The 22,816-nt window shown below is 50.6% G+C and overlaps 1 protein-coding gene across 6 annotated transcripts in view; it reads left to right on the top strand.

Moving 5' to 3' along the window:
- Positions 1 to 10,836: 10,836 nt before the first annotated feature.
- Positions 10,837 to 22,816, top strand: part of TTLL6 (tubulin tyrosine ligase like 6) — a 592,552-nt gene continuing 580,572 nt past the window's right edge. For 5 of the 6 annotated variants that reach the window (XM_069634591.1, XM_069634596.1, XM_069634593.1 and 2 more), the window contains exon 1: positions 10,837 to 11,034. In XM_069634591.1, coding sequence (XP_069490692.1) covers positions 10,889 to 11,034 — 146 coding nt within the window. In that variant the 5' untranslated portion in view covers positions 10,837 to 10,888. Of the gene's footprint in view, positions 11,035 to 16,103; positions 16,551 to 22,816 lie in introns of those variants that run through there. The other variant, XM_069634592.1, reaches the window with a different exon arrangement.

Consider the following 22,816-nt stretch of genomic DNA (forward strand, 5'->3'; position numbering starts at 1 on the left):
CCCAGAAGGTGAGTGTGATGATAAAGAGGGAGGAGCCGATGAGGTTGGGTGGGGTGCACTGGTGAGGTGGTGCTGTGGTGTGGGTTCTACTGAAATACATTTGTGCAAAAAACAATACAATACAGGTACAGTATAGTGTTTAAGGCAGGTAGTCTATCTAGACATATCAAATAACATTGCAGTTAATGGTTAGTGCTAGAGGGCTCAGATATTGTTAGCAATGGGATCTAAGTATTAAGGGTCAGATGTAGAATCCAGAATGCTTTAGCGCTAATAATGGAGAGGCTAAATAGGTTGACAGGGTTAGTGGCATAGTAAACAAACAGTGTGTGTACAAGAGTCTGTTACCAGTGCATAGTATTGTCAGATACATAAACATTAGGCATACAGCATTAATACAATGCGCAAGTTATAAACGTGTGCTCTTTTGCACGTTTTTGGGCACAGATAGGGCACTAACAAGAAGGTGTGTAGGCAGGTAGAAAGGAAGTGAGTCTCAATGGCGTGGGGGTGACCTTGCCGTACGTCTTCTAGTATGCTAATACATGTGACAGTTAGTGGTAGTGTTTCATAGGAACTTCCTCGAGGGGATGGCAGTCAGATGGTAGACTCACCTCAGTTATTCGGAGTGTTGCTGGTGATGTAGACAGCCTGCAGGCACCTAGCGCCTGTAGCGCTCTGTCAGCTCGGTCAGCATAGAGGCCTTCTTTCAGGCCTTACTTCATTGGCCGGCTGAATAGCATGCCCGCTATTGGAGGAATGCACTAGGCAAACGAGGTAGCCAATCCAGGCTGCTGGAGGACAGGCACATGGCACGGACTGGGTCAGGCGAGGGGTGAGCTCAGGGCAGCGGCCATCTTGGGACCGGTTTCCTTGTGTTATTTCCACTGATTTAGAGTAGGGAAATGCAGCAAAGCACGCAATCTTGTGCGCGGTGGTACCTAGTGATACACAGTTGGCACATGGATGCAGGACCACAGCAGATGCAGCGAGGATCGCATAATAACATCCTTAAAGATAGCCGAATTTAACATAAACCCCAAGAAGACCATACTGGCAGCTAAACAAACGAGATACCTTCGCTACTTAGTAGGGAATGGGGTTATTAAACCCCAAGTGGACAAAATAGAGGTAATTGTAAAGTTACCTATGCCAAGCAACAAGAAACAAATAAGAGCTTTTCTGGGATTCGTCGGATACTATTGTAAATTAATTCCGCTCTTTTCAACGATTGCAAGCCCTTTGACAAAAGCTCTCAAATCATCTTATACAGGAGATGTACTCCAGGACGAAAAAGCCTTGAACGCCTTTGTTGAATTGAAAAGAATTATATCGGCGCATCCAGTTCTACGATGTCCTGACTTTGGTGCACAGTTTTATTTACAAACCGATGCCTCAGGATCAGGTTTGGGGGCTGTAATCTCGCAAGGTAGTGAGACAGAATTACAACCCGTGCCTTTCATCAGTCGTAAGTTATTACCACACGAAGTTGGCTACTCTACCATCCAAAAAGAATGTTTAGCAATTAAATGGGTGATTGAAACACTCCGGTACTACTTGGCCGGACGTCAGTTCACTGTTTTCACAGATCATGCCCCACTTCAATGGCTGTCTACACATAAAGATTCTAATCAAAGGGTCCTGAGGTGGTTCCTCACCTTACAAGAGCTTTGTTTCCAAACCATCCATAAACCTGCGTCCTTTCAAGTTATTCCGACTATCTATCCAGAAGTGTTGATCGACCCGACCGGCTCGATGCTTTGGGGGGTATGTGTAAGGACCTAGGGGATTACAACCACAGGGCCGGCTACAAACGAACCTGCAGTGGCGGATGCAAACAACACTGGGGTCTGGTGGGGCCGCGATAAGCAATCAAGCTCATACACAGCATTAAAGGAATCGCTGGCCGCCAAGGACTGGACTTGTAGCAGTCTGCTGCAGATGGGAGCAGCAACCGGCGAGAGTCGCGAGGTGCAGGCTGACAGCGGCTTCCTAATTGAAAACCGCTGCAGGCCGAAAGCCACGCCAAGTTGTAGCGGGCTGGCCGAAATGCTGCATTTTGCCTGTGAACTAGGCACGGAAAAACAAATGGACAAAGGGCTCCCTACAAATAGTGCAACAGAGGGAACACAAGAATAAAAACAATTGGGACAAATACCACTTACTTAAGTTATGGGCTACCAAAAGGTGGGACGCATATTGAAGGCATTGGGGGAAAAAGAAGGAGGCCATCTTCCCAGGCTTTGTCTCAGGAAAAAATTGGCGGGGCTTGGGCGGGGTTTTATAACCTGTACGATCAAAAGAATGCTGATTGGCCCATTAACACTTGCCTATATAAAGAAGTAGTGAAGAAAGGACTGACAGATCATTCTCGCTTCTGTTGCAGAGCCAGGCAGATGTGGAGACAGGAGCTGCGGGAAGCCTGTGGGCTTACGAGGACTAGAAGGTGGAGAAACCAGATTAGTCCTTACTACATCCCCAGGACCAACAACACGAGAGAATCCAGAGAAAGCTAGAGGAAAAACGGAAGAAAATTTTGTTAGACTCTCAATTTATAATGTGGACATTTATCCTTCGACCTTTAATTTTATTTAAGTCAATAAAGACTGAATTTCTTTTGAAAATCCAGCCTGCCTGCCTCTTTGTCACAGTCTCCCTTATTTAGAAGAAATGGAAGAGAAACCATCAGTGCCACAGAACGTCCCCCTCCCCCTGAGGAAAAACGGGAAAGGCCAGCAGCCAAGTAGGCCCACCGACACCACGGCCTGCACCACCTGCCGACCACAAGAGATGCGGGCGTCACACCAACAGAGGCCCTGCCCCTAACCAGGCACGGCCAACACCGCAGGGACCTGCAGCCGGCAAATGAGATGAAGGGGAGGACCATTAAAATGTCAATGTGCCTCACACTGCCATTCTACTAGTACCTCTAACCACCATTGACCAATGCCTGAGAGGTGCCTCGAAGTCAAGACCTTACAGGTGGTAGATCCATGCTCTACCAGATGAGCTATTGGGATCCTTCAAGCATAGGCCAGAACTGCAAACAAACCAGCCTCACCAAGGACCAGCAAGCCCAGTAGGACCCACAAAGGTGGCGAGGGGCACACCAACCCCCATCCAGCCCCCCTCAAGAATCAGCACACGGCTGTACCACAGACTGCGGAGAAGCGATAGAGGTGAGAGGCACAACGAGGGCCCTGCCCCAACCAGGCAGAGCCGACAGTAGGAAAGCAGTGGAGAGGACATACCAACCCCCTGCTCTCGCTATCCGGAGCCATGGCTGTAGCAGCAGGCCGTGGGAAACGGTGAGGGCCGACCCCACCTCCTTGTACCCAAAAGCTGCAGGGATCAATGACCTGAGGAGCACAACCCGCCCGCCTTGCCGCAGGCACTGGAGGAGCAGCAGGGGCGAGAGGCCCAACGAGGGCAGGCCGACCACAGGAAATGGGGAACACCACCCTGCCGAAACCCAGCCATGAACATCCTGCCGCCCAAGAACCTACAAGCCGCGCAGCAGGACCACGGGCGTGGATCAAGGCTCAACCAGACCACATGGCCAACAGGGAGACCAGGAAGCACCACCTCACCAGGTGACCGCCACCGCCACACCGGAGACAACTCCCAGGAGGGCACTCCAAGATGCTGCCCCGAGCCCCACTCCAAGAAAAGTCAGTCCCCTGTCGGAGACAGAAGAAAAAGAACTGTGGATTGTGGATAAGTGGGAGGTTTATACCTCCAAAGAAGTAAAGAAAAAAAAAGTTCCTGTATGGGAGGCGGAGTCTCATAGGTGAGTACTGGGACGAGGAAGAGGGATATGGATGTAATCTGTTTTATGTGCAGATCTCTGATGTCCTTGTGGATGGGTCCACATTCTAAAAACATTGGCATACAAAATAATATGTTTCCTTAGATTCTTATACTTGTAGTTGTTTGTGTAGTGTCTGTGACGGCAGCCGACATGTGTCCTTTGACAAGCAGTCTTGTGTACGTGTATGCACATATGGTTTGTCAATATGAGACCAGCTCCTGTGCTAAAATGAGGAGTCCCGATTGATCGGCAACAGACATGTTGCATGTTTAATTACAACTCACCATTACTGCGTTCGGGTTTTACCACATTGGTAATGAACTGTTACTAATCGAGTGAGACCCGGGGCAACCAATTAATTGATCCTCTAGCATACATGCCAACCTTCCTGATTTAGGCGGGAGACTTCCGATTTTTTCATTAAAAACAGTGCTATTGTTTACTGTCTCCCACCTAAAATAACTATATCCACAATGTAAACCTATGTGAAAAATGCATTCTCCCGATTTCTCTGCTGAAATCTCCCTCTCAGGGGCTCCTGAATGTTGGCATGTCTGCTCTAGACATACATTGCAATTGGGCCCTAACTTCTGGTGACAAAGATCAATAGAGATGCCCTGGAAGAGTCTCCACAGACCACAACTTCCCTTCCTGGTGTAGCAGAGCATGACTTCTTTTGAGCCTGTTCAGGGATTCCAGGCACATGGGACCCATAGCGCTCAACTCACCCGCTTTTGGTGGATGTCACCCGCCTTGCAAGCAACTGAATCACCAGCCAAATACCTCATATGCCCATTCACTTCTATGGGCTTGCATCGCCAAAAAGAAAATCGGGTGTTTTTACCCACCTTGGTGACACAAAAAGTTGAGACATAGCTCTCAACCATCTCTGTCGCAAAGGTGGGTGAAATCACCCGATTTTGTTTTTGGCGGGTGAGACGCCCATTGGAATGAATGGGCGTCCATGAGGCTTGGCGGGTGAGTCAGACCTTTACAAGGCAGGTGACACTCGCCAAAAGCGTGTGAGTTGAGAGCTATGTGGAGAGCTATGGGGACCCCATTCAAATGTTATATCTTACTTTCAGAATGTGTGCTTAGCAAACACATACATACAAGTATTTGCATTTTTGTGGAACTTAAAATTGTCTCCACTTCATCTATAATATGCAGCATACCACCCTAATTTTCCACCTCTACAAAATGATCCCCAACACTGCATTATTAATAGTACCAGAATGCAAATAATAAATCCATGGATGTATAGCTCTCAACTCACACACTTTGGGCGGGTGTCACCCGCCTTGTAAACAGCTGACTCACCTGCCTGCCAAGCCGCCTGCAAGCCCATTCGTTTAAATGGGCCTCTCACCCACCAAAAATAAAATCGGGTGTGTTCACCCGCCTTTGTGACACAAATGGTTGAGAGCTATGTGGATGAGCCATGGGTAGGACAATTTGAAGGTCTGCAAGCGGCCTCTGTGGTTTCACGTGTCCCGGGAAGGTGGGTCACGTGATACACTACAGCCGGATGTAAAAATAAAGGTATCACCGGAACTGGCGTGGTAACGCCAGTCCGGGTTTATGCACCTACTAACGCGGTTGTGTGTTTGATTGCAGCGCCGCCCCCGCGCACCGCGACACCAGCTAAACCCCTGCGCGAGGGCCTCGCTCCACATCTGTCCCGCCTGCCGATGCCGGCAAGCCTACATCACACTGGCGACGAGGCGGTAAGTGGATTGCAAGCCCCCGACAACAACGGAGGTCTTCGCACCCACGGACCCGCGCTTACACAATCGCGGAGCCGGCAAGATAACGACGCTGGCCCCGCCCACCATCGGAGTTAACCTCCAGCAACGGCGAAGAGTGACCACGCAGGCCTACCCTGCCAAGACGCCGCACGTGGGACCACGCACTGCACACTCACCAGGCCCAACCACCACCACACGGTAAGCGGCAACTCAGCGCCGTAACGCCGCACAACACAACATGTCCGACCCGATGTCCAGCCCATCAGAGACCAGCGCCAGGTCCACGTCGAGGAGGAGCCTCACCGAGGAACGCCCGGACCCCTCGCTAACCACGTTCATGCCGCCGTTCGACCCGTTCACCAACGGAGCGGCCATCAGATGGGAATTATGGATACAACAGTTCGAGATGCACCTCGACGCGAGAGACATCACTACGCCCAAAAAAATGCGCACCTTCCTCCTCCTCAACATAGGATCTGCCGCCCTGCGCCTATTCAACGCCACGCCAAACAGAGGTAGTGATGCCAACTACGCTGCAGCAAAAGCTGCCCTTTCCAACATGTTCAAACCAGACCTCAACCCCGATTACGAGCGGTTCCACTTCTGCCTAGCAAGACAACGAGAGAAAGAGACAGTGGACAAGTTTCACGCTCGCCTTCGCGAAATGGCCGTGGGCTGCGAATTTCCAGACGAGGAATTCGCCATCCGCCTACAAATCATCAATGGTATCTCATCTGAGAAGCTGAGGAGGGCGATACTATCAGAGAAGAATGTACGGCTATCACGCATCCTTGAGATGGCAAGACTCCGCGAACAAACAGAGGACCAAGTAGCAGTAATGGAAGCAGCCATTCAGAGGCTTCCGCTAGACAACCCGGGACCAACAGAAGATGTAGCAGCCGTCTCCCGACGCCAGGACACCCGCCCGAAACAGAACCCGAGAATGCAACCACCACAAAAGCGTGACCAATCGTGCAAGTGGTGCGGAGGCCCATGGCATAAAGGGGATTCCTGCCCGGCGTGGGGGTCAACATGCAGAAAATGCAACCGCCTGAATCATTACGCCGCAGTCTGCCTTAATCCTCCAAACAAGAACGACCGTGACGCAGACCTGCGGCCATCACAAGAACCACGTAGGAGATTCGCGCCCAAGGAAACCCGCCAACCAACGCGGAGAGGGAAAGCGAGGGCAGTAGACGAATCACAAAGATCCCTAACCACGAGCGAAAGCGAAGAAAGTGACACCGACTCATCCCCCGAGAGGCAAAGCAAAGAAAGGAGAAAGAAAGGAAAAAGGCGAATACACCGAGTGCACCTAATATCAGCAGTGGACCCACGGAAATCACGACAGAAGAGGAGACCAACATGCACCATCCTCTCCAATGGAGACCCACTGAAAGTCATCATCGATACCGGTGCCACAGTAAATGTCATGCCTGTGACAGCATTCAACAGTCTCAACCCCAGACCAGAGCTCCTCAAGAGGAAAGTCAGGCTATACGCCTATGGATCAAAGAAACCCCTGCCGGTGCGAGGATCGTTCAAATCCAACTTCACTCACAGTAACGCCAGCTGCCGAGCCCGAATATACGTGGTAGACGCCGGGTGTGAAACCCTCCTAAGCTGCAAAACAGCAGAAAAGTTGGAACTGATACATTTCGCATTCAGCACGCAACACGATGAACTACACGACCTCTTGGGGCGACACAAAAAGCTGTTCCAAGGCATCGGGCGCCTAAAAGGGAGAACGGTCAAACTACACATAGACCCCACCATCGAACCCAAAGCAGTACGGCACAGGCGGATCCCATTCCACCTGAGAGAGGCCGTAGAAAAGGAGCTAATCAAACTTGAAAACGCAGGGATCATCGAGAAGACGCCTGGACCAACCCCGGGGGTTTCGCCGATGGTAGTAGCCCAGAAGCCAAAACAACCAGGCGCAGTAAGGATATGTATTATTATGCGGCTCCCCAACATAGCTATCGGCCGTGAGCGCCATGTCACTCCCACCATTGACGAGCTCATTGTAGATCTCACAGGAGCGACGATCTTCAGCAAGCTCGACCTCCGGTCAGGCTATCATCAGCTAAAATTATCGAAAGAATCCAGATACATCACATCATTTTCGTCCCATCTTGGCCTGATGCGATACAAGAGACTCAACTTCGGGATATCTTCGGCGGCGGAAGTATTCCAGCATGAGATCCGGAAAGTCATCACGGGTCTCGAGGGAACCACTAACATCAGTGACGACATCCTTGTATATGCATCGAACAAAGACGTCCACCACCAACGCTTAGCAGCAGTCCTAAAGAGACTCGAGGATGCCGGACTGACCCTCAATGCAGACAAATGCGAATTCAACAAAAAGGAACTCTGTTTCTTCGGATACATTTTCAGTGCAGCAGGAGTGTCCCCAGACCCATCGAAAGTACAAGACATAAAAGGATTTGAACCACCAAAATCAGCCTCAGAAGTGAGAAGTTTTATGGGAATGGCCACCTACTGTGCACGGTTCATCCCTGATCTTGCAAGCATCGCCAACCCACTCAGGGATCTAACCAAGAAAGATCGAAAGTGGGAGTGGACGGAGGTTCACCAACAGGCCTTTCAACAGATAAAAGACTCCCTGTCCGCATCCACCACTATGGCGTTTTTCAACGTAGACCGACAGACCGAACTTCTTGTCGACGCCAGCCCGGTTGGCCTAGGGGCCGTGCTGACCCAAACAGATAAAGATGGCACGATATTTCCAATCGCGTTTGCCAGCAGGGCCCTCACCAAACCGGAACTAAACTATGCACATATCGAAAAAGAAGCCCTGGCCACTTCTGTAAAGTCTACCTGTTAGGGAAACAGGCGAAAGTCTTCACCGACCACAAGCCCCTGGTCCCGATATTCCGAGGCTCCGCCCCACACCCACCCGCCCGCATTGAAAAGTGGATGTTGCAGCTGCAACCCTACAACATTGAAATAGAATACCGCCCAGGATCGAATAATCCGGCGGACTACCTGTCCCGCCATCCACGGCCAGCCACTGACAAAGAACAGCGCCACGCAACAGAAACGGACGAACATGTCTGCCACGTGATAGCATGCGCCCGACCACGAGCACTGACACTGCAGGAAGTGGTACAAGAAACAGCAGAAGACACAGTCCTGAAGCATACAGCCGCAGCCATTCAGTCAGGCAACTGGAAAACTTACCTCATGTCAATGTCTCACCGTACAACCACTGCCCAAGCCAAACTCAGGGCCCTGTTCTGCATCAGACACGAACTATCTGTAGCCCCTGAAGGGGTAATACTGAAAGGACACAGGATAATATTACCAGAATCCCTCGAAGCCAGAGCGCTCAAGCTGGCCCACAGTGGACACCAAGGGATTGTCAAGTCGACCGCCTACCTAAAGTCCCGAATGTGGATGCCAAATATGCACCAGAGGATTACGGAACTCGTAGAATCTTGCACTGCATGCCAAGCATCACGGAGACCAGCAAACCCCGAACCACTCAGCTGCGCCCCCCGAAGCACAAAACAATGGGAAGCCGTCAGTATGGACCACTGCACCATCGCTGGTGAAGGATACCTGCTAGTAGTTATAGATGAATTTAGCAGGTACCCGGAAGTGGAGCATGTGGCCTCGACAAACACAGAAACCACCATCCTCACATTGGAGAAAATATTCGCAATTCATGGCATTCCCAAGAAAATTAAAAGTGACAATGGCCCATCGTTTGCCAGTCAAGAACTAAGGGAATTTTTCAAAGAGGTCAACGTCAAACACCAACGCATCACCCCAAGATGGCCTCAGGTAAACGGTGACGCGGAGCGCTTCATGGGATCACTGAACAAGATCATCAGGATCGCCAAGGAACAAGGACACCCCTGGCTGAAGGCTGTGTATCAATTTCTGAGGACACATCGACAAACCCCACACTCTGCCACAGGGATCAGTCCGGCGGCCCTCATGTTTGGTGTTCCCATCCAGGCAGAGCTACCGACACACCCAGACTGGACAGCGCCAGACCCGGACATCATCGAGATGGAAGCAAGACGGGAAAGACACAACGAGCGAGAAAGCATTGCTCGACGAGCACACCACAGAGAAATAAACCCAGGGGACACGGTCCTCGTCAGGAACTGGGCAACACCGAAGAAAATGTCCCTCAATTTCGAAGCACGCCCGTGGACTGTCACGACCACCAACCACAGCATGATTACGGCAACCCGCGGTAAAGAGACGGTAACCAGAAACGTCTCCCACTTCAGGAAAGTGCCTCATGAAATGTGGGAAGAGCAACGGTCACCCCAGAGGGGTGAAGTATTACACTTGCCCCAAACACCCACGCCACCGCAGACCACAGAAATGCCGGAAGAGGCAAATGGTGAAGTGGAGGCCGCCACGGAAGACGCGCCACGAGAAAGAAGCACCCGATACAGTCTGAGAGAAAAACCCAGACCGTCTTCCCGCCTTCAAGGGTACGTGGTAGACGAAATATGCCAAGGAAGACGGCAGCAGAGACAGAGACAGTCACCTATTCGGAAGTAAGACTCATTGTAAAATGTCATGTTAATACGTGGGAATTTTGCCTCCAACTTGGGGAGGAATGTGGTGTCACGTGTCCCGGGAAGCTGGGTCACGTGACACACTACAGCCGGATGTAAAAATAAAGGTATCACCGGAACTGGCGTGGTAACGCCAGTCCGGGTTTACGCACCTACTAACGCGGTTGTGTGTTTGATTGCTGCGCCGCCCCCGCGCACCGCGACACCAGCTAAACCCCCGCGCGAGGGCCTCGCTCCACATCTGTCCCGCCTGCCGATGCCGGCAGGCCTACATCACAGCCTCTAGTGCTGTAATTCCACTAATTTTATTTCTTCACCAGGAACCTCTTAAAGATTCCTTCTTTTGTTAACAAAATAAATTTTAAAAAGTTACACAGACGGCTCAACCAGACATGTAATATGTAGTGGTATAAAGAGTTTGAAATATATAAATCGTGCGTTGATGTGGTTATATTCTAATCCTTTAAACAGACGAATGATTGGGGTATTGTTGGGCAGGTGCAGGAGGTAAATTAGTGATATTAAACAGACGATGTGAACCTGGTGGCTTTGGTGGAGCCCTGGGGGTATAATGATGAGGGGTAGTGGGTACATGACTTTCATTGTTGTTCAAGGCGCTCATAATAGTGTTTCTTTTATATCCATGCTGCAAGCTCAGTCCCTCTTTTGTTTTACATACTGCTGCCTCGCACTGCGTCCCTCCGTTGTTATAGCAGCTGCAATCCGAATCCCATCAATCTGATTACAGCAACCAGGTCCCAATGCACCCAATCAATGTACTCAAATTTAGGAGAAGGCGGTATCCAGTTATTTGTCACAGCCAATGGGAGGGGAAGCTCCCATTCCTGGACGGGACAAGCTTGTGTGAAAGTTCAGCGAGTTGTGCGTGGGCAGCTTGGCGAAGAAGGTGAGCGGAACCGGACAGGTGAGAGGGTAAAACCTGCGGCCGCGAGGGAAACCCCAGGGTAAGGAGACCTCCGAAGTGAGCACTATGGGTTCTAAAACCGAAAAAAACAAGATTGCGTGCTGTCGCTATAGCAACCAACCGTCACTTCCGGTCTCAAAAGCGTTTCCGCATTCTTGTAGTCGCCCCGCCTACTAGCCGTCACGCCCATTGAACGTCATTCATGCCACGCATACTATACCATTGTAAACCTCTGCAGCCACGGGAAATGCATATTTTATTTTTGAATTTTTAAAAAACTTTAGGCGTTTCCCACTGATTGTATGCATTACATACGCAAACGTCTATTTCTTCACACATATCAAGAAGCCCAAATCTCAGACTGGTCTCTCGCATGTTATTCGTTTAACTAAATCAACCTTCTACCACATTAGTTAGGAAGTGTGTAAATAAAGTACTCTTCAAATACAGGTTGTGAAGTGTGTAAATAAAGCAATAATAATCCACGGATGATGGAGTCTACAAAGTGCAGTACTCATGTGTAGCACACGCGATACAGTCTGTAGATGAAGTAATGCCTCAGAGTTCACTGAGTCGTCGCGTATGAGCTATTCATTTTATAATTAAACCAGTGATGTTGCGTAGATTGTACAGTAAATCACTGCACCCACTAAACATGCACACACGCACTGTGAATTCGGTTACTCGATACCCGCAAGCTGTTCGCTCGCTGTAAAAAAAAAAATAATAATATTTTTTTTAAAAAAGCACATATTGCCCTCAAATGAGACACTCTGTTAATCACAGGACTCCCCTACTATATATTCTGCCATCTATAAATAAAGGAATTGGCCACCCACTAGTTGCATAGAAGATTAATCATGCGTAATGGATGACCTTCAGCAAACCATTGTTTTAATTGCATGGGTCAAGGCCAGCTCTGTTGTGAGTTTTCACACACTCCTCCCTGAGGCTAGGAGATCCTCTCTGAGCCCAGGCCCTGAGGTGGAAGGGCCCTGATCTTTCCTGAGTTGATCGCTGCTTCCATCATTCCCACTCAGGCCTATTCCTCCTTTGAATGCCTGGTCTGCAGGCTCTCTATCCCAGCCTCTCTCTGACCTTGGCCACCATCTACAGTCCACCTGGTCCACCCTCTTCCTCCACCTCTCGCTTCTCCTTCTTGAGGATTTCAACATCCACCTGGACTCTCCAGACCTCTCCTCTGGGCTTTTCCGCAACCTATGCGACTCACTTTCCCTCTCCATTTTACCCTCTGGTCCGACACATTCAGCCAGACACACCTTGGATGTTCTCATCTCTTCAGGCATCCTCCTCTCTAATCTTCTTAATACTCCTCTCTCCTGGACTGACCACTTCCTTCTTTCTTCTCACTTGAAGCTTCCTGTCCCCTTGGCAAAGCCCCACCCAGCACTGCCATCTTACTTTGGGGTCATTCGACCTATGAAGCGAGTGTCAGAGTCTGTCTTTGCCTGAACTTTCTCTCCCCCATCTGCTCCTGCGGCTGACCCCCACTCTGACACAGCCCTTTCCAACCTTTGCCTTTCTATCTCTAACGCTGTGGATATCCTTCCCTGAAGCCTGCCACCAAGTGCAACTCTTGGTACGACTCTGAACTGGCCACTCTGAAACACAAGTGCAGAGTAGCTGAGCGGAAGTGGGCGGCATCAGTTACACCCTCTGACAAACTGGCCTCCGGCTTCTTTAAGAAGAGGGTCCATATTCAAGCCTGCATTTCTCTGGCCTCTAACAACACAGACCAACTTTTAAAAGTCTGCAAGGAGCTGGCCAATCCTACTTTAGTTTCTACCTCTTCTACACCCACCCAACCCCTCTGCACTGCACTGGCTTCTCATCTCACCACTAAAACCTAGGACATCCTGTCCGCACTTCCCTCTTCTTCTCATCTCTCTCCCTCTAGATCTCTCAGGCCCTCCTTGGCCACCATCTCCCTCTCCCCTGTAACACCTGATGATGTTTCTAGACAAGTCTGTTCTATGAAAGTGTCATCCAAACAGGTGACCCCCTGCTACTTCAGGACATTAAGGACAACATTGTTTCTCTCGCTCTAGCTTTGGCCGATTTCTGTAATCACTCCTTGGCCACAGGTTCTATGCCCTCTTTTCGCAAGCACTCACTTGTGCTCCCTGTACTAAACAAGCCTTCTGCTGACCCCTCCATTCCAGCAGATCTTCTGCCGGTCCCTCCATTCCAGCAGACTATCACCCGATCTCTATCACCTCTTTCATGGGCAAACTCCTGGAGAATTTGGCTATCTTCCAGTTAACCCTCCACACTGAATCTGTTGGTTGTCTCGATGACCATCAGTCTGACTTCAGAGCAGTCAGAGGCACAGAAACTGCTCTCCTGAACACCTGTGAAGATCTGCTCTCTAACCTTGGCTCCAGATCTCCCTCTGTCCTCATTCTCCTTGACCTTTCCACGCCATTCTGATTAGTCATCTCCGCAAGACCCTGGGCATCACCGATCAGGCCCTGACATGGCTGACCTACTTCCTCTTGGACCAACCCTCTGAGGTTCAGCTTGGTCCTTTCTCTCTACCATCTCTCTCTCCACATGTGGTGTTCCCTAGGGCTCTATCCTCTCACCCTGGCCCTTCAATATCTATCTGGCCCCTTTGGCCCTCCTGATGTCTACCTTTTCCTCTAGCTTTCAGTGTAATGTGGATGACACACATCTCTCTTTCAGGCTACCCTCGGCCTCCTCCTCCTCGCTCATCCCTGACTGTAAATCTGCTACTCAGGGAGGGGGCACCTCTAACGGTCTCTGCCTTAATGCCAGTAAGACTGAGATCCTTCTCCATTGGACCCCTACTCTTGCTTTTCCTCTTTCACTCTGGCCGCCTTCCTTGGGCCCTCTCCCCTCACCCTCTTGTGGGGCAAAAAAGCTTGGGGTCATCTACAACTCCACTCTCTCCTTCTCTCCCCACATCACAGACCATGCCAAGAAGGCCCGTTTCCAGCTGCACCTTCTCAGAGGTATTCTCCCTTTTCTCACCTTACCCCAGAAGCTCAATGTCTCCTGAGCTCTAGTTCTCTCTAGGCTGGACTACTGCAACAGCCTCTTTCTCAATCTGCCTAACTCTACTCTATGCCCTCTTCAACTAATCCAAAACAGAACCCCAAGACTTGTCCTTGCCCTCAAGCCCAGGGACCACATCTCTCCGGCCCTGAAATCCCTCCACTGGCTACCTGTGGCTGCAAGGATCAAGTTCAAGACCTTCTGCATGGTCCTCAAGGCTTTCTGGGGCTGTGGCCCTCACTATCGTCAACTCTGTCTTTGTAAATACCTTCCTTCTGGAGTAACTTTCTGCGGGTCCGTCGTTTCTCCAACAGAGTGTGGCCTCCTTGCCTCTCTCTGCCTGGAGCCGGATCTCCTTAAGTTTCAGAAGCTCCTCAACACCTTCCTTTTCTCCTCCTCTCTCTCCCTTTCCCCTGCTAACCTACCCTTGCTCCTTTCTCCATCTGCTGACTGGCTACTTGGTGTCCTCTTAGTCTTACAGGGCACCAGGCCCCTCCACCCCCGACCAGTCCCCCTGCACTTGCTGCTTAGCCCACATTTCACTGCCGCCTGGCTTACCTTGCACTACCTGGGTGGGTTGCTACCTGTAGTCCCAGCCTTCCTTGCACTTAACTCGGAGCCCTGCTGCTATGGTTACACTTCCCCCTGTACCCTCTCCCCTGTACTTCTTGCTCCGCACTTGCATGATCTAAATGACATTAGGCCTAGTAAGATTGTTAATCTTGTCTTCCCTTTGCTCCCCCTCCCTTGCTGGGTTGTGCCTTGAAACACTTGTGTATAGGCGCATAATAAATAACCAATCAATCCAGTATTACGTTGTATAATGTGACTCATCTAGGCCCATGTTTCAAATTGGAAAAGCGAAACACCAAGTACGCTCACAGCATAAGAAGGCTATTGAATAAAAGAACTGGATGGACCACTTAACGACATTGCACCCCTGGGAATTATATACTTTGATAAATACAGGAAAGATTGCTCACCGGCAGGGTCGGACTGGGCCATAAATGGTACCAACCAAAAAGTGGCCATCAGTTGCAAATGGCTATTCATTCCTTTCATGACATTGTTTGAATAGTATTCAATGGGGAGTTTTTTGATCAAATGTGATGCAAATTTAGCATTTTCTTTTTATTAAGAATATTTATTCAGCAACACTGGCCAAAACAACCAGCCGCATAGTGAAGTAACTCATCAAACGGACCCACATTGACCAAAAAAACTGGGCCACACCACCAGACCTGCATTTTCCGTTTCTTGTTCGGCCATGGGCCTATTGCCCTATTGGCCAGTCCGAGGCTGCCCACCGGTGGAATTTGTAATGCCTGCAACTCTGCACTGCACGGCGACCTACCTAAGTTTAAACCACCTAAATATATCTATCTATATTTCTGTCTTCCTATCGCGTCCTCCTTATTTCTATCTCTTCCTCGTTATATCTATCTTTCGATCTCTTCCTCTTTGTCTGTCTATTTGTTTCCCTCTCTCTTGCCCTCTGTATGTGTGAACAAATACACAGGACCTGATTCACAAAGTGTTTTCCAATGAGATTTTCCCCATTGAAAACACTTTGTAAATCAGAGTCTCTCTCTCTCCCCACCTCCCCCATCAGCCCCATACCTAGATGCACGACTTTAGAAAGCAACTGAGCTGAACATTTAGATCCCAAAAAAGCAGAGCTGATCATTTTATTCCAGATTGTAGATGGGCATCATGGGCTCTGACTTGAGGACCGTCGCGATGTTATACACATTCTGCAAATACCGACTCCTCTTCCATCCATTTGACTGAACGAGTGTATAAAAAAGACTAGGACGCATGATTACCACAGTTAGGCAACGGGCACGCATGTCAGTTACCGGGCTACGGAGCTAAGCGCACGCTCGGTGGCGATGGAAATTCGGGTCTCGGATGACGGCGGACTGTCCTGCTTATCTCTCCAGAGAACGGGGTTTTGGTTTCACGTCAGACCCATATATCGCTCATCGCCTGATCGGGTGTCCCCGCCGAGCTGCCCGCCCTCATCCTATTGCATTGCACCGCCTTCAAGAAGGCTCGTGTCCATGGATCGTTCTGCGACGTCAACTCGCTGTGAACAGCGCCTCCCTTACCCCCAATTAATAGTACAATGCGGACTGAGAGATAAAAGAGGCTGTGAGCTAGTCCTGGAATTCAGATCCCTGCAGCAGGCGTATTAAGCCGCCAAGCTATCTCAGTAGCCAGTGACTGAAGGCGGGACAGGGGCATCCACAGCGTCCCCCTCCCATTCCACAACAGGATGCCCCATCACCTCTCCAGGGACCCGAGTCCAGCATGGGCTCCCAAGACACAGCCAATTACCGCTGGCACCTGAGGCTGCTGGCGTTCTGGGGAGAGGGAACCCCCCGCAGAAGGATGGAACCCCCAGAAGCCAGGGGCTGGAGAACGAGGCGGCACTGCCGTCTTTTCCTCAGAGCCAGGTACTTTTCTGGGTACATAAATCAGCGGGCGCAGCAGTGTATCCTCCTCCCACGTGTCAATATGCCATTACGCGTAAAACATCGCTGCTGAGAAGTGCAGACCCTCTGCAAAGCGCGGATCCCTTGCACTGTAGTGCCCAGAGAAGTACTGGCACAGGTGCATTGACTGTGTAGCAGCGTCGGTGAGAAGTGCTGGTATAGGTGCAGTAAATGCTGGGAATGGCTGGTACTGGTCTATCCAAACAATAGCAGCCCAGCTGAGAAGGGCTCGTGTGGTATAGGTACATTACATGTATAGCTGCCCTTCTGAGGAGTGCTGATATAGGTGCAGTAAATGCATACCCCCTCTGAGAATGGCTGGTACTGTGTACCAAGCAATAGCAACCCAGCTGAGAAGGGCTCGTGTGGTATAGGTACATTACATGTATAGCTGCCCTTCCACGGAGTGCTGGCGCAGTAAATGCATGCCCCCTCTGAGAATGGCTGGTACTGTGTACCAAGCAATAGCAGCCCAGCTGAGAAGGGCTCGTGTGGTATAGATACATTACATGTATAGCTGCCTTCTGAGGAGTGCTGATATAGGCGCAGTAAATGCATGCCCCCTCTGAGAGTCGCTGGTACTGTGTACCAAGCAATAGCAGCCCCGCTGAGAAGGGCTCGTGTGGTATAGGTACATTACATGTATAGCTGCCCTTCTGAGGAGTGCTGATATAGGCGCAGTAAATGCATGCCCCCTCTGAGATGCCCCCTCTGAGAGTCGCTGGTACTGTGTACCAAGCAATAGCAGCCTCGCTGAGAAGGGCTCGTGTGGTATAGGTACATTACATGTATAGCTGCCTTCTGAGGAGTGCTGATATAGGTGCGGTAAATGCATGCCCCCTCCGAGAATGGCTGGTACTGTGTACCAAGCAATAGCAGCCTCGCTGAGAAGGGCTCGTGTGGTATAGGTACATTACATGTATAGCTGCCCTTCTGAGGAGTGCTGATATAGGTGCGGTAAATGCATGCCCCCTCTGAGAATGGCTGGTACTGTGTACCAAGCAATAGCAGCCTCGCTGAGAAGGGCTCGTGTGGTATAGGTACATTACATGTATAGCTGCCTTCTGAGGAGTGCTGATATAGGTGCAGTAAATGCATGCCCCCTCCGAGAATGGCTGGTACTGTGTACCAAGCAATAGCAGCCTCGCTGAGAAGGGCTCGTATGGTACAGGTACAGGTACATCACATGTATAGCTGCCCTTCTGAGCAGGGCTGGCACGAGTGCATTACATGCATAGAAGAAGCCTCTGCCAGCAGTGCTGTCACTGGTCTATTGAATGTATAGCATTCGCAGCCCCCAAGTGAAACGCTGCGGTTGCCTCATTAAAAGTGCACGCCCCCCAGAGAAGAGCTTGCATTGCCCAATGCAATAATAATATGTTTTTTTATGGTATGGTGTGATAATGGTAAAATATTTGCGTTTGTTCACCCCAAAGAGGCAATTTGGCACTAAAGCGACCTGCACCCCAAAAATAGGGTATTGTATTTGAAAAGATCATGGGGCAAACAAGCCTTTAGACAATGGGCCTCATTACACGTTGTGCGGTAAGGGAATACCGGTAATGAATTACCGGTACCGGTAATTTACCAAGCCAATCACGACCTGGACCCACCGCTATTAGCAGACCTGGTTAATAACGGTGCCACTAATAGCGGCAAGTCCGCGTGCGCGCGACCCCCATGCCGGAATTACCGCCATGGCGCTAATACCAGGGCATCACAAGCCATGCGGACATGGCATTAGCAGCATGGAAAACACCTAAAATCCCCTTACCGGCATAGCGCAAATAACGGCATCGAAAAGCACCCGTTAAGAGACCTGAGCAGTGTACCCATCTGCCACAGGTGGACACAATCAGCACAGGTGTATGCAATGGAGACAGGCAGCACAAAAGAGCACACCACACCCCTTCCCACACCAAGATGGTCCCAATAGCAGCAGCATGACATGATGGGCTGGAGTACATGATAGCAGTGCAGCACCAACAACAACAGCCAGCACCAGAGGTGAGCCGTAACAGGTACCCATTCCTCACACCAAACAGGCGATGGCCGCTATCCACTGAGGAGGTGGCTCCGAACCCCTGTACGGAAACCCACAGAACCATCACGAAGAGGACAACAATATTGCACATCCTTCCGATGACAGTGCTCCGCTGCCTAAGCGGCCTGGGTGTGGCACTCCTGTACGGCCGTGTCAAAGTGGCAAAGACAACCATGGCATGTGTAGAGCATCACAAAATGTGCATATGATGGAATGTGCCTATGCCACTTGAAATTGACATGCAACCACCATAAGAGTATGATGTGGCTGGGGATGAGTGCGGGTGGAATGCCCCGGCAGGACATGAAAGAGGCAGTGCCAAGGAGGCACACGATGTGCATCAGCATCTGATTCTGGAATCTCATCATGCACCAAGGTGAAATAGCATGGACGTAGATGGGAATTGTTGCCCTGGTGCATGTTTCGAGGCCCACAAAGGACCCTGTCCACAATGAATGACACATACCCAATAATGGAGACCACGCTTGGGTTTCAAACTCAGAACAGTGTATATTGAACATAATGTGATACAAAGTGCATTACCCCAACTCCACAAATACACCCTTACCCCCCCTCCCCCCTCAACACACCCAAATACACCCTTACCCCCCTCCCCCCTCAACACACCCAAATACACCCTTACATCCCTCCCCCCTCAACACTCCCGTGTGAGTCTCATGGCGTGAATGTGTCCATCGCCACATGTGGCACCCGAATCTTGTTGGCCCTATTTGCCAGTGCCTGCATCGTCATCTGGTGGTTGTGAAGCCGTGCGCCGCAGGTTCCGCATAGACAGGCGTAGGGGACTAGTATGACGTGAACTCCCAGACGAGGAGGGGCCTGGTTCTTCCTGGGCCGTGAGTGGGCACCGACGCTCAATAGCGTCTGCTATGCGGTTCATGGCGCAGTTGGGCCATTTCACTGCAGATTCGGTTGGTGCATGCCTCCATGCCCTCCCTTGTCTGCTGTGCAAGTGTAGCAATGTCCTCCCTCAGGCGGGCTATCTCTGCCGCCTCACCGATGATGCCCAACAAGGCTGAAACACGTGTATTGGGTTGCTGATGGTACTCTTGTTCAGAGAGGAATTGCCATAGCATTTCGGTGCTGGACTGCCCTTGTGGGTGGGACAAAGACTGATATGCAAATGGATATTTCCCATCTGTGAAGGTACAGTGAGCAAAAAGCAATGGCTGCGAACTCTCAATGTGGTTAATAACCACTGAACAGGTTATCATGCCTTGTTCTTTCGAGAGAGGGGCGCCTGCTACCTTTTTTGTATCTCTGCCACATGTTGCCCTACTAGGCCACTCATCTCAGTCTGCTTCTGAAAGATGGACGAGAGGCCATGTCGCATGGTGGGTGCTGGTGGGATGGCTGATGCACCTGGACCCATTGCACTTGCATCAGGAGAGGATATCTGGGGGCTCCATGGCCCTTCAGGGGTGGGTGATTCTCCATGACTACCCGGACCTGAAGAGTACCTCGGGCTTGTTGGTCTGGGGCTCTGGCTATCAGCATCAATGGCAGGTGTTTCCTCCTCATCTGAAGGTGGGGCAGTGGCTGCTGCCTCACCCATTGAGCTGGTGGCAGCAGAGTGCATTCCCTCGATGCTGCTCACCTGCTGGGAGACACACTTCCGTGGGTGCCACGACGGGAGCAGGCATGGCCTGTGGATGCATGCAACTGGTGTTCCGGCTGCCTTTGTCCCTGTGGTCATGGTCACTCGTCCTGGCTGCCCTTGCGGATGTGGCGGTGTCCCCTGTGGCATCCCTCCTGGCTTTTTTGCTGGATGTGGGAGCAGGTGTGGAAGTGCGGGCCTCCTCAGTGTCAGTGTGTGATCCTGTAAGGGTGAGAAATGTTGACAACCATCAGTCATGGGTCGACCTGCCTTGAGCTAAATGAATACGTCATGCCGTTCTATGCATTTAGGACTCTTTAGTGTGGATGCAGGTAATGGGGATGTTGGGTGGGTCATGCATGAATGGCTCTGTGATGTACGGGTATGTAGTGATGCATGCATGTCTGTTTGTGGCTGGATCCACGGCATTCTCATGGACACATGATTGGGGGGGAACATCACACTTCACTGTGCATTGTTTGATGCATACACTCACCTCCATCGGACGAAATGGCCACGCCATGCTCCATTTGTCCAACTCCCTCGATGGATTCCACCCCGATAGTTGATGCACACGTCTCCTCCCACTTAGTGAGCTTGATTGGCGATTCACTGCCTTCTCCTGTGCCCGTAGCCAGGTTGCGGTTAACAGATAGAATGTTCCGCACACGGAGCCGGAGGTCATCCCACCTCTTTCGGCAGTCTTTGACTGTGCGGGTTGTGGTGCCTACCGCGCTGACCTTGTGGGCTACCTCTTCCCAGATGGCCTTCTTCTTCACAATGGTCTCCCGAAGCATGTCGTTATTGAAGACCACCTGAGCATTGTCTGCTAGTGTCTGCGTGAGCATAAGGAGCTCCTCCTTGCTAAATTTCTCCTTGCGTTGCCGCTCAGACGATTTTTTAACGGCCTTGGGCAGCTTAACGGTGTCCTTGGTGTATTTTCCAACGTGGTTCCTGGTAAGGTGTCCTGGATAAGGAGGGTGGCAATGGATTGTGTTTTTAAAGATGGCTGCCGTGCTCTTTCCCGTTCCGGTGCGATGACGCTATTTCCGGTTCCGCAAAATTACGGTGACCGCTAATGGCGGTCACCGCTATTTGCGAAGACCGCTATTTGCATGTGGCGGCAGGTCGGAAGTGCTAACAGCGCTTTCGACGATGCCGTCAAGGGACTTTTTGGGGACTTTTGCGGCATGGCGTTAGGCTCGTGCCCGCGATCTTGTAATGGCACGCAATTTGCGGCCTCTTGCGAGGGCGGACACGCTAATTACGCCATGCCGGTAATTGGCGATTTTTACCGCCTACCGTGTAATGAGGCCCAATGACCCCCAAAGCTAGTGGAATGGGTAGGTTATCAGTTTATGTTGCATTGCTAGATAATGAATAGGAAGAGGCAACAGCACGCCACTCTGCGTCGCTCCTGACTCTAGGGATTTCAGTGATGGGTATTCCTATCCAATGGCATGTTATTCCATATATCCTCTCTGGAACTCGGCCCTGCGGGGATTCAAGCTTCCCAAGCTGCCAGCCCATGTTCTAGGCCACAGCTGGTTATCCACTGGGCTTGTGTGACAGACCTGATAACATGCGTAGCCTGCATTGAAGGGCTGGTATTGTCCCATTATAGTAGACCGGAAGATGTTGTGAATGCCGTGGGTCACTAATGTCAAGTATAGAAGGCCCGCCGGGGAGTGGAGTGCAAACAATGCCCATTAAAGTATAGGGCGATGCTCCAAGGTTCTTATACTGCCCTTCACAAGTATAGCAGTCCTGTCGAGGAGTGTTCTTACCATACCCTTAACACGATGGGAGCTCTGCTGTCCTGTACAAGCATAGAAGTCCTGCTGAGGGGTGTTTATACTTTTAATTAAAAGTATAACTGCACTACAGAGGAGTGATCGTACTGTGTTTATTAAAAGTATAGCAGTTGTGCAGAGGGGTGCTCATAGTGTTCAATAAACGTTTATCAGCCCTTGTTCATGCGATCTGGTTAAAGGTAGAGCAGTCATGCTCACTGCTGGCACAGCCTTATCAAAAGTATGACAGCCTCCTGGGAAGTTCTGGTTATTCCTACTAAAAGTATGGCAGCCCTGCTCGGGCGTTCTGGTGCATCCAATTAATGTATAGCATCCCCGCAGCGGAGGTTGGATGCTTCCAATTACATCCAAAGCAGCCCTACTGAGGAGGTCGGATACTTCTATCTAAAAGTATAGCAGCCCTGGTGAGGCGCTCTGGTACTTCCAATTACAAGTACTGCCGACGTACTGAAGAGGCCAGGAGCTTTCTATCTAAAAGTATAGCTGCCCCGGTAAGGCATTCTGGTACTTCCAATTACTAGTATGGCAGCCCTACTCCGGAGGCCGCATCCTTCCATTTAAAGGTGTAGCAGCCCTACTGAGGAGGCCTGCTACTGTCATTTAATGGTACAGGAGCCCTACTGAGGCGTTCTAGTACTTCCAATTAAAGTATAGTAGCTCCTCTGAGGAGTTTGGGTACTTCTATTTAACAGTATAGCCGCTCTGGCAAGGCGTTCTGGTACTTCAAAGTACAGCAGCCCTACTGATGAGG

The sequence above is a fragment of the Ambystoma mexicanum genome, chromosome 13 (assembly GCF_040938575.1).
Source record: "Ambystoma mexicanum isolate Mex_15411 chromosome 13, UKY_AmexF1_1, whole genome shotgun sequence".
In the NCBI taxonomy this organism is placed as follows: domain Eukaryota; kingdom Metazoa; phylum Chordata; class Amphibia; order Caudata; family Ambystomatidae; genus Ambystoma; species Ambystoma mexicanum.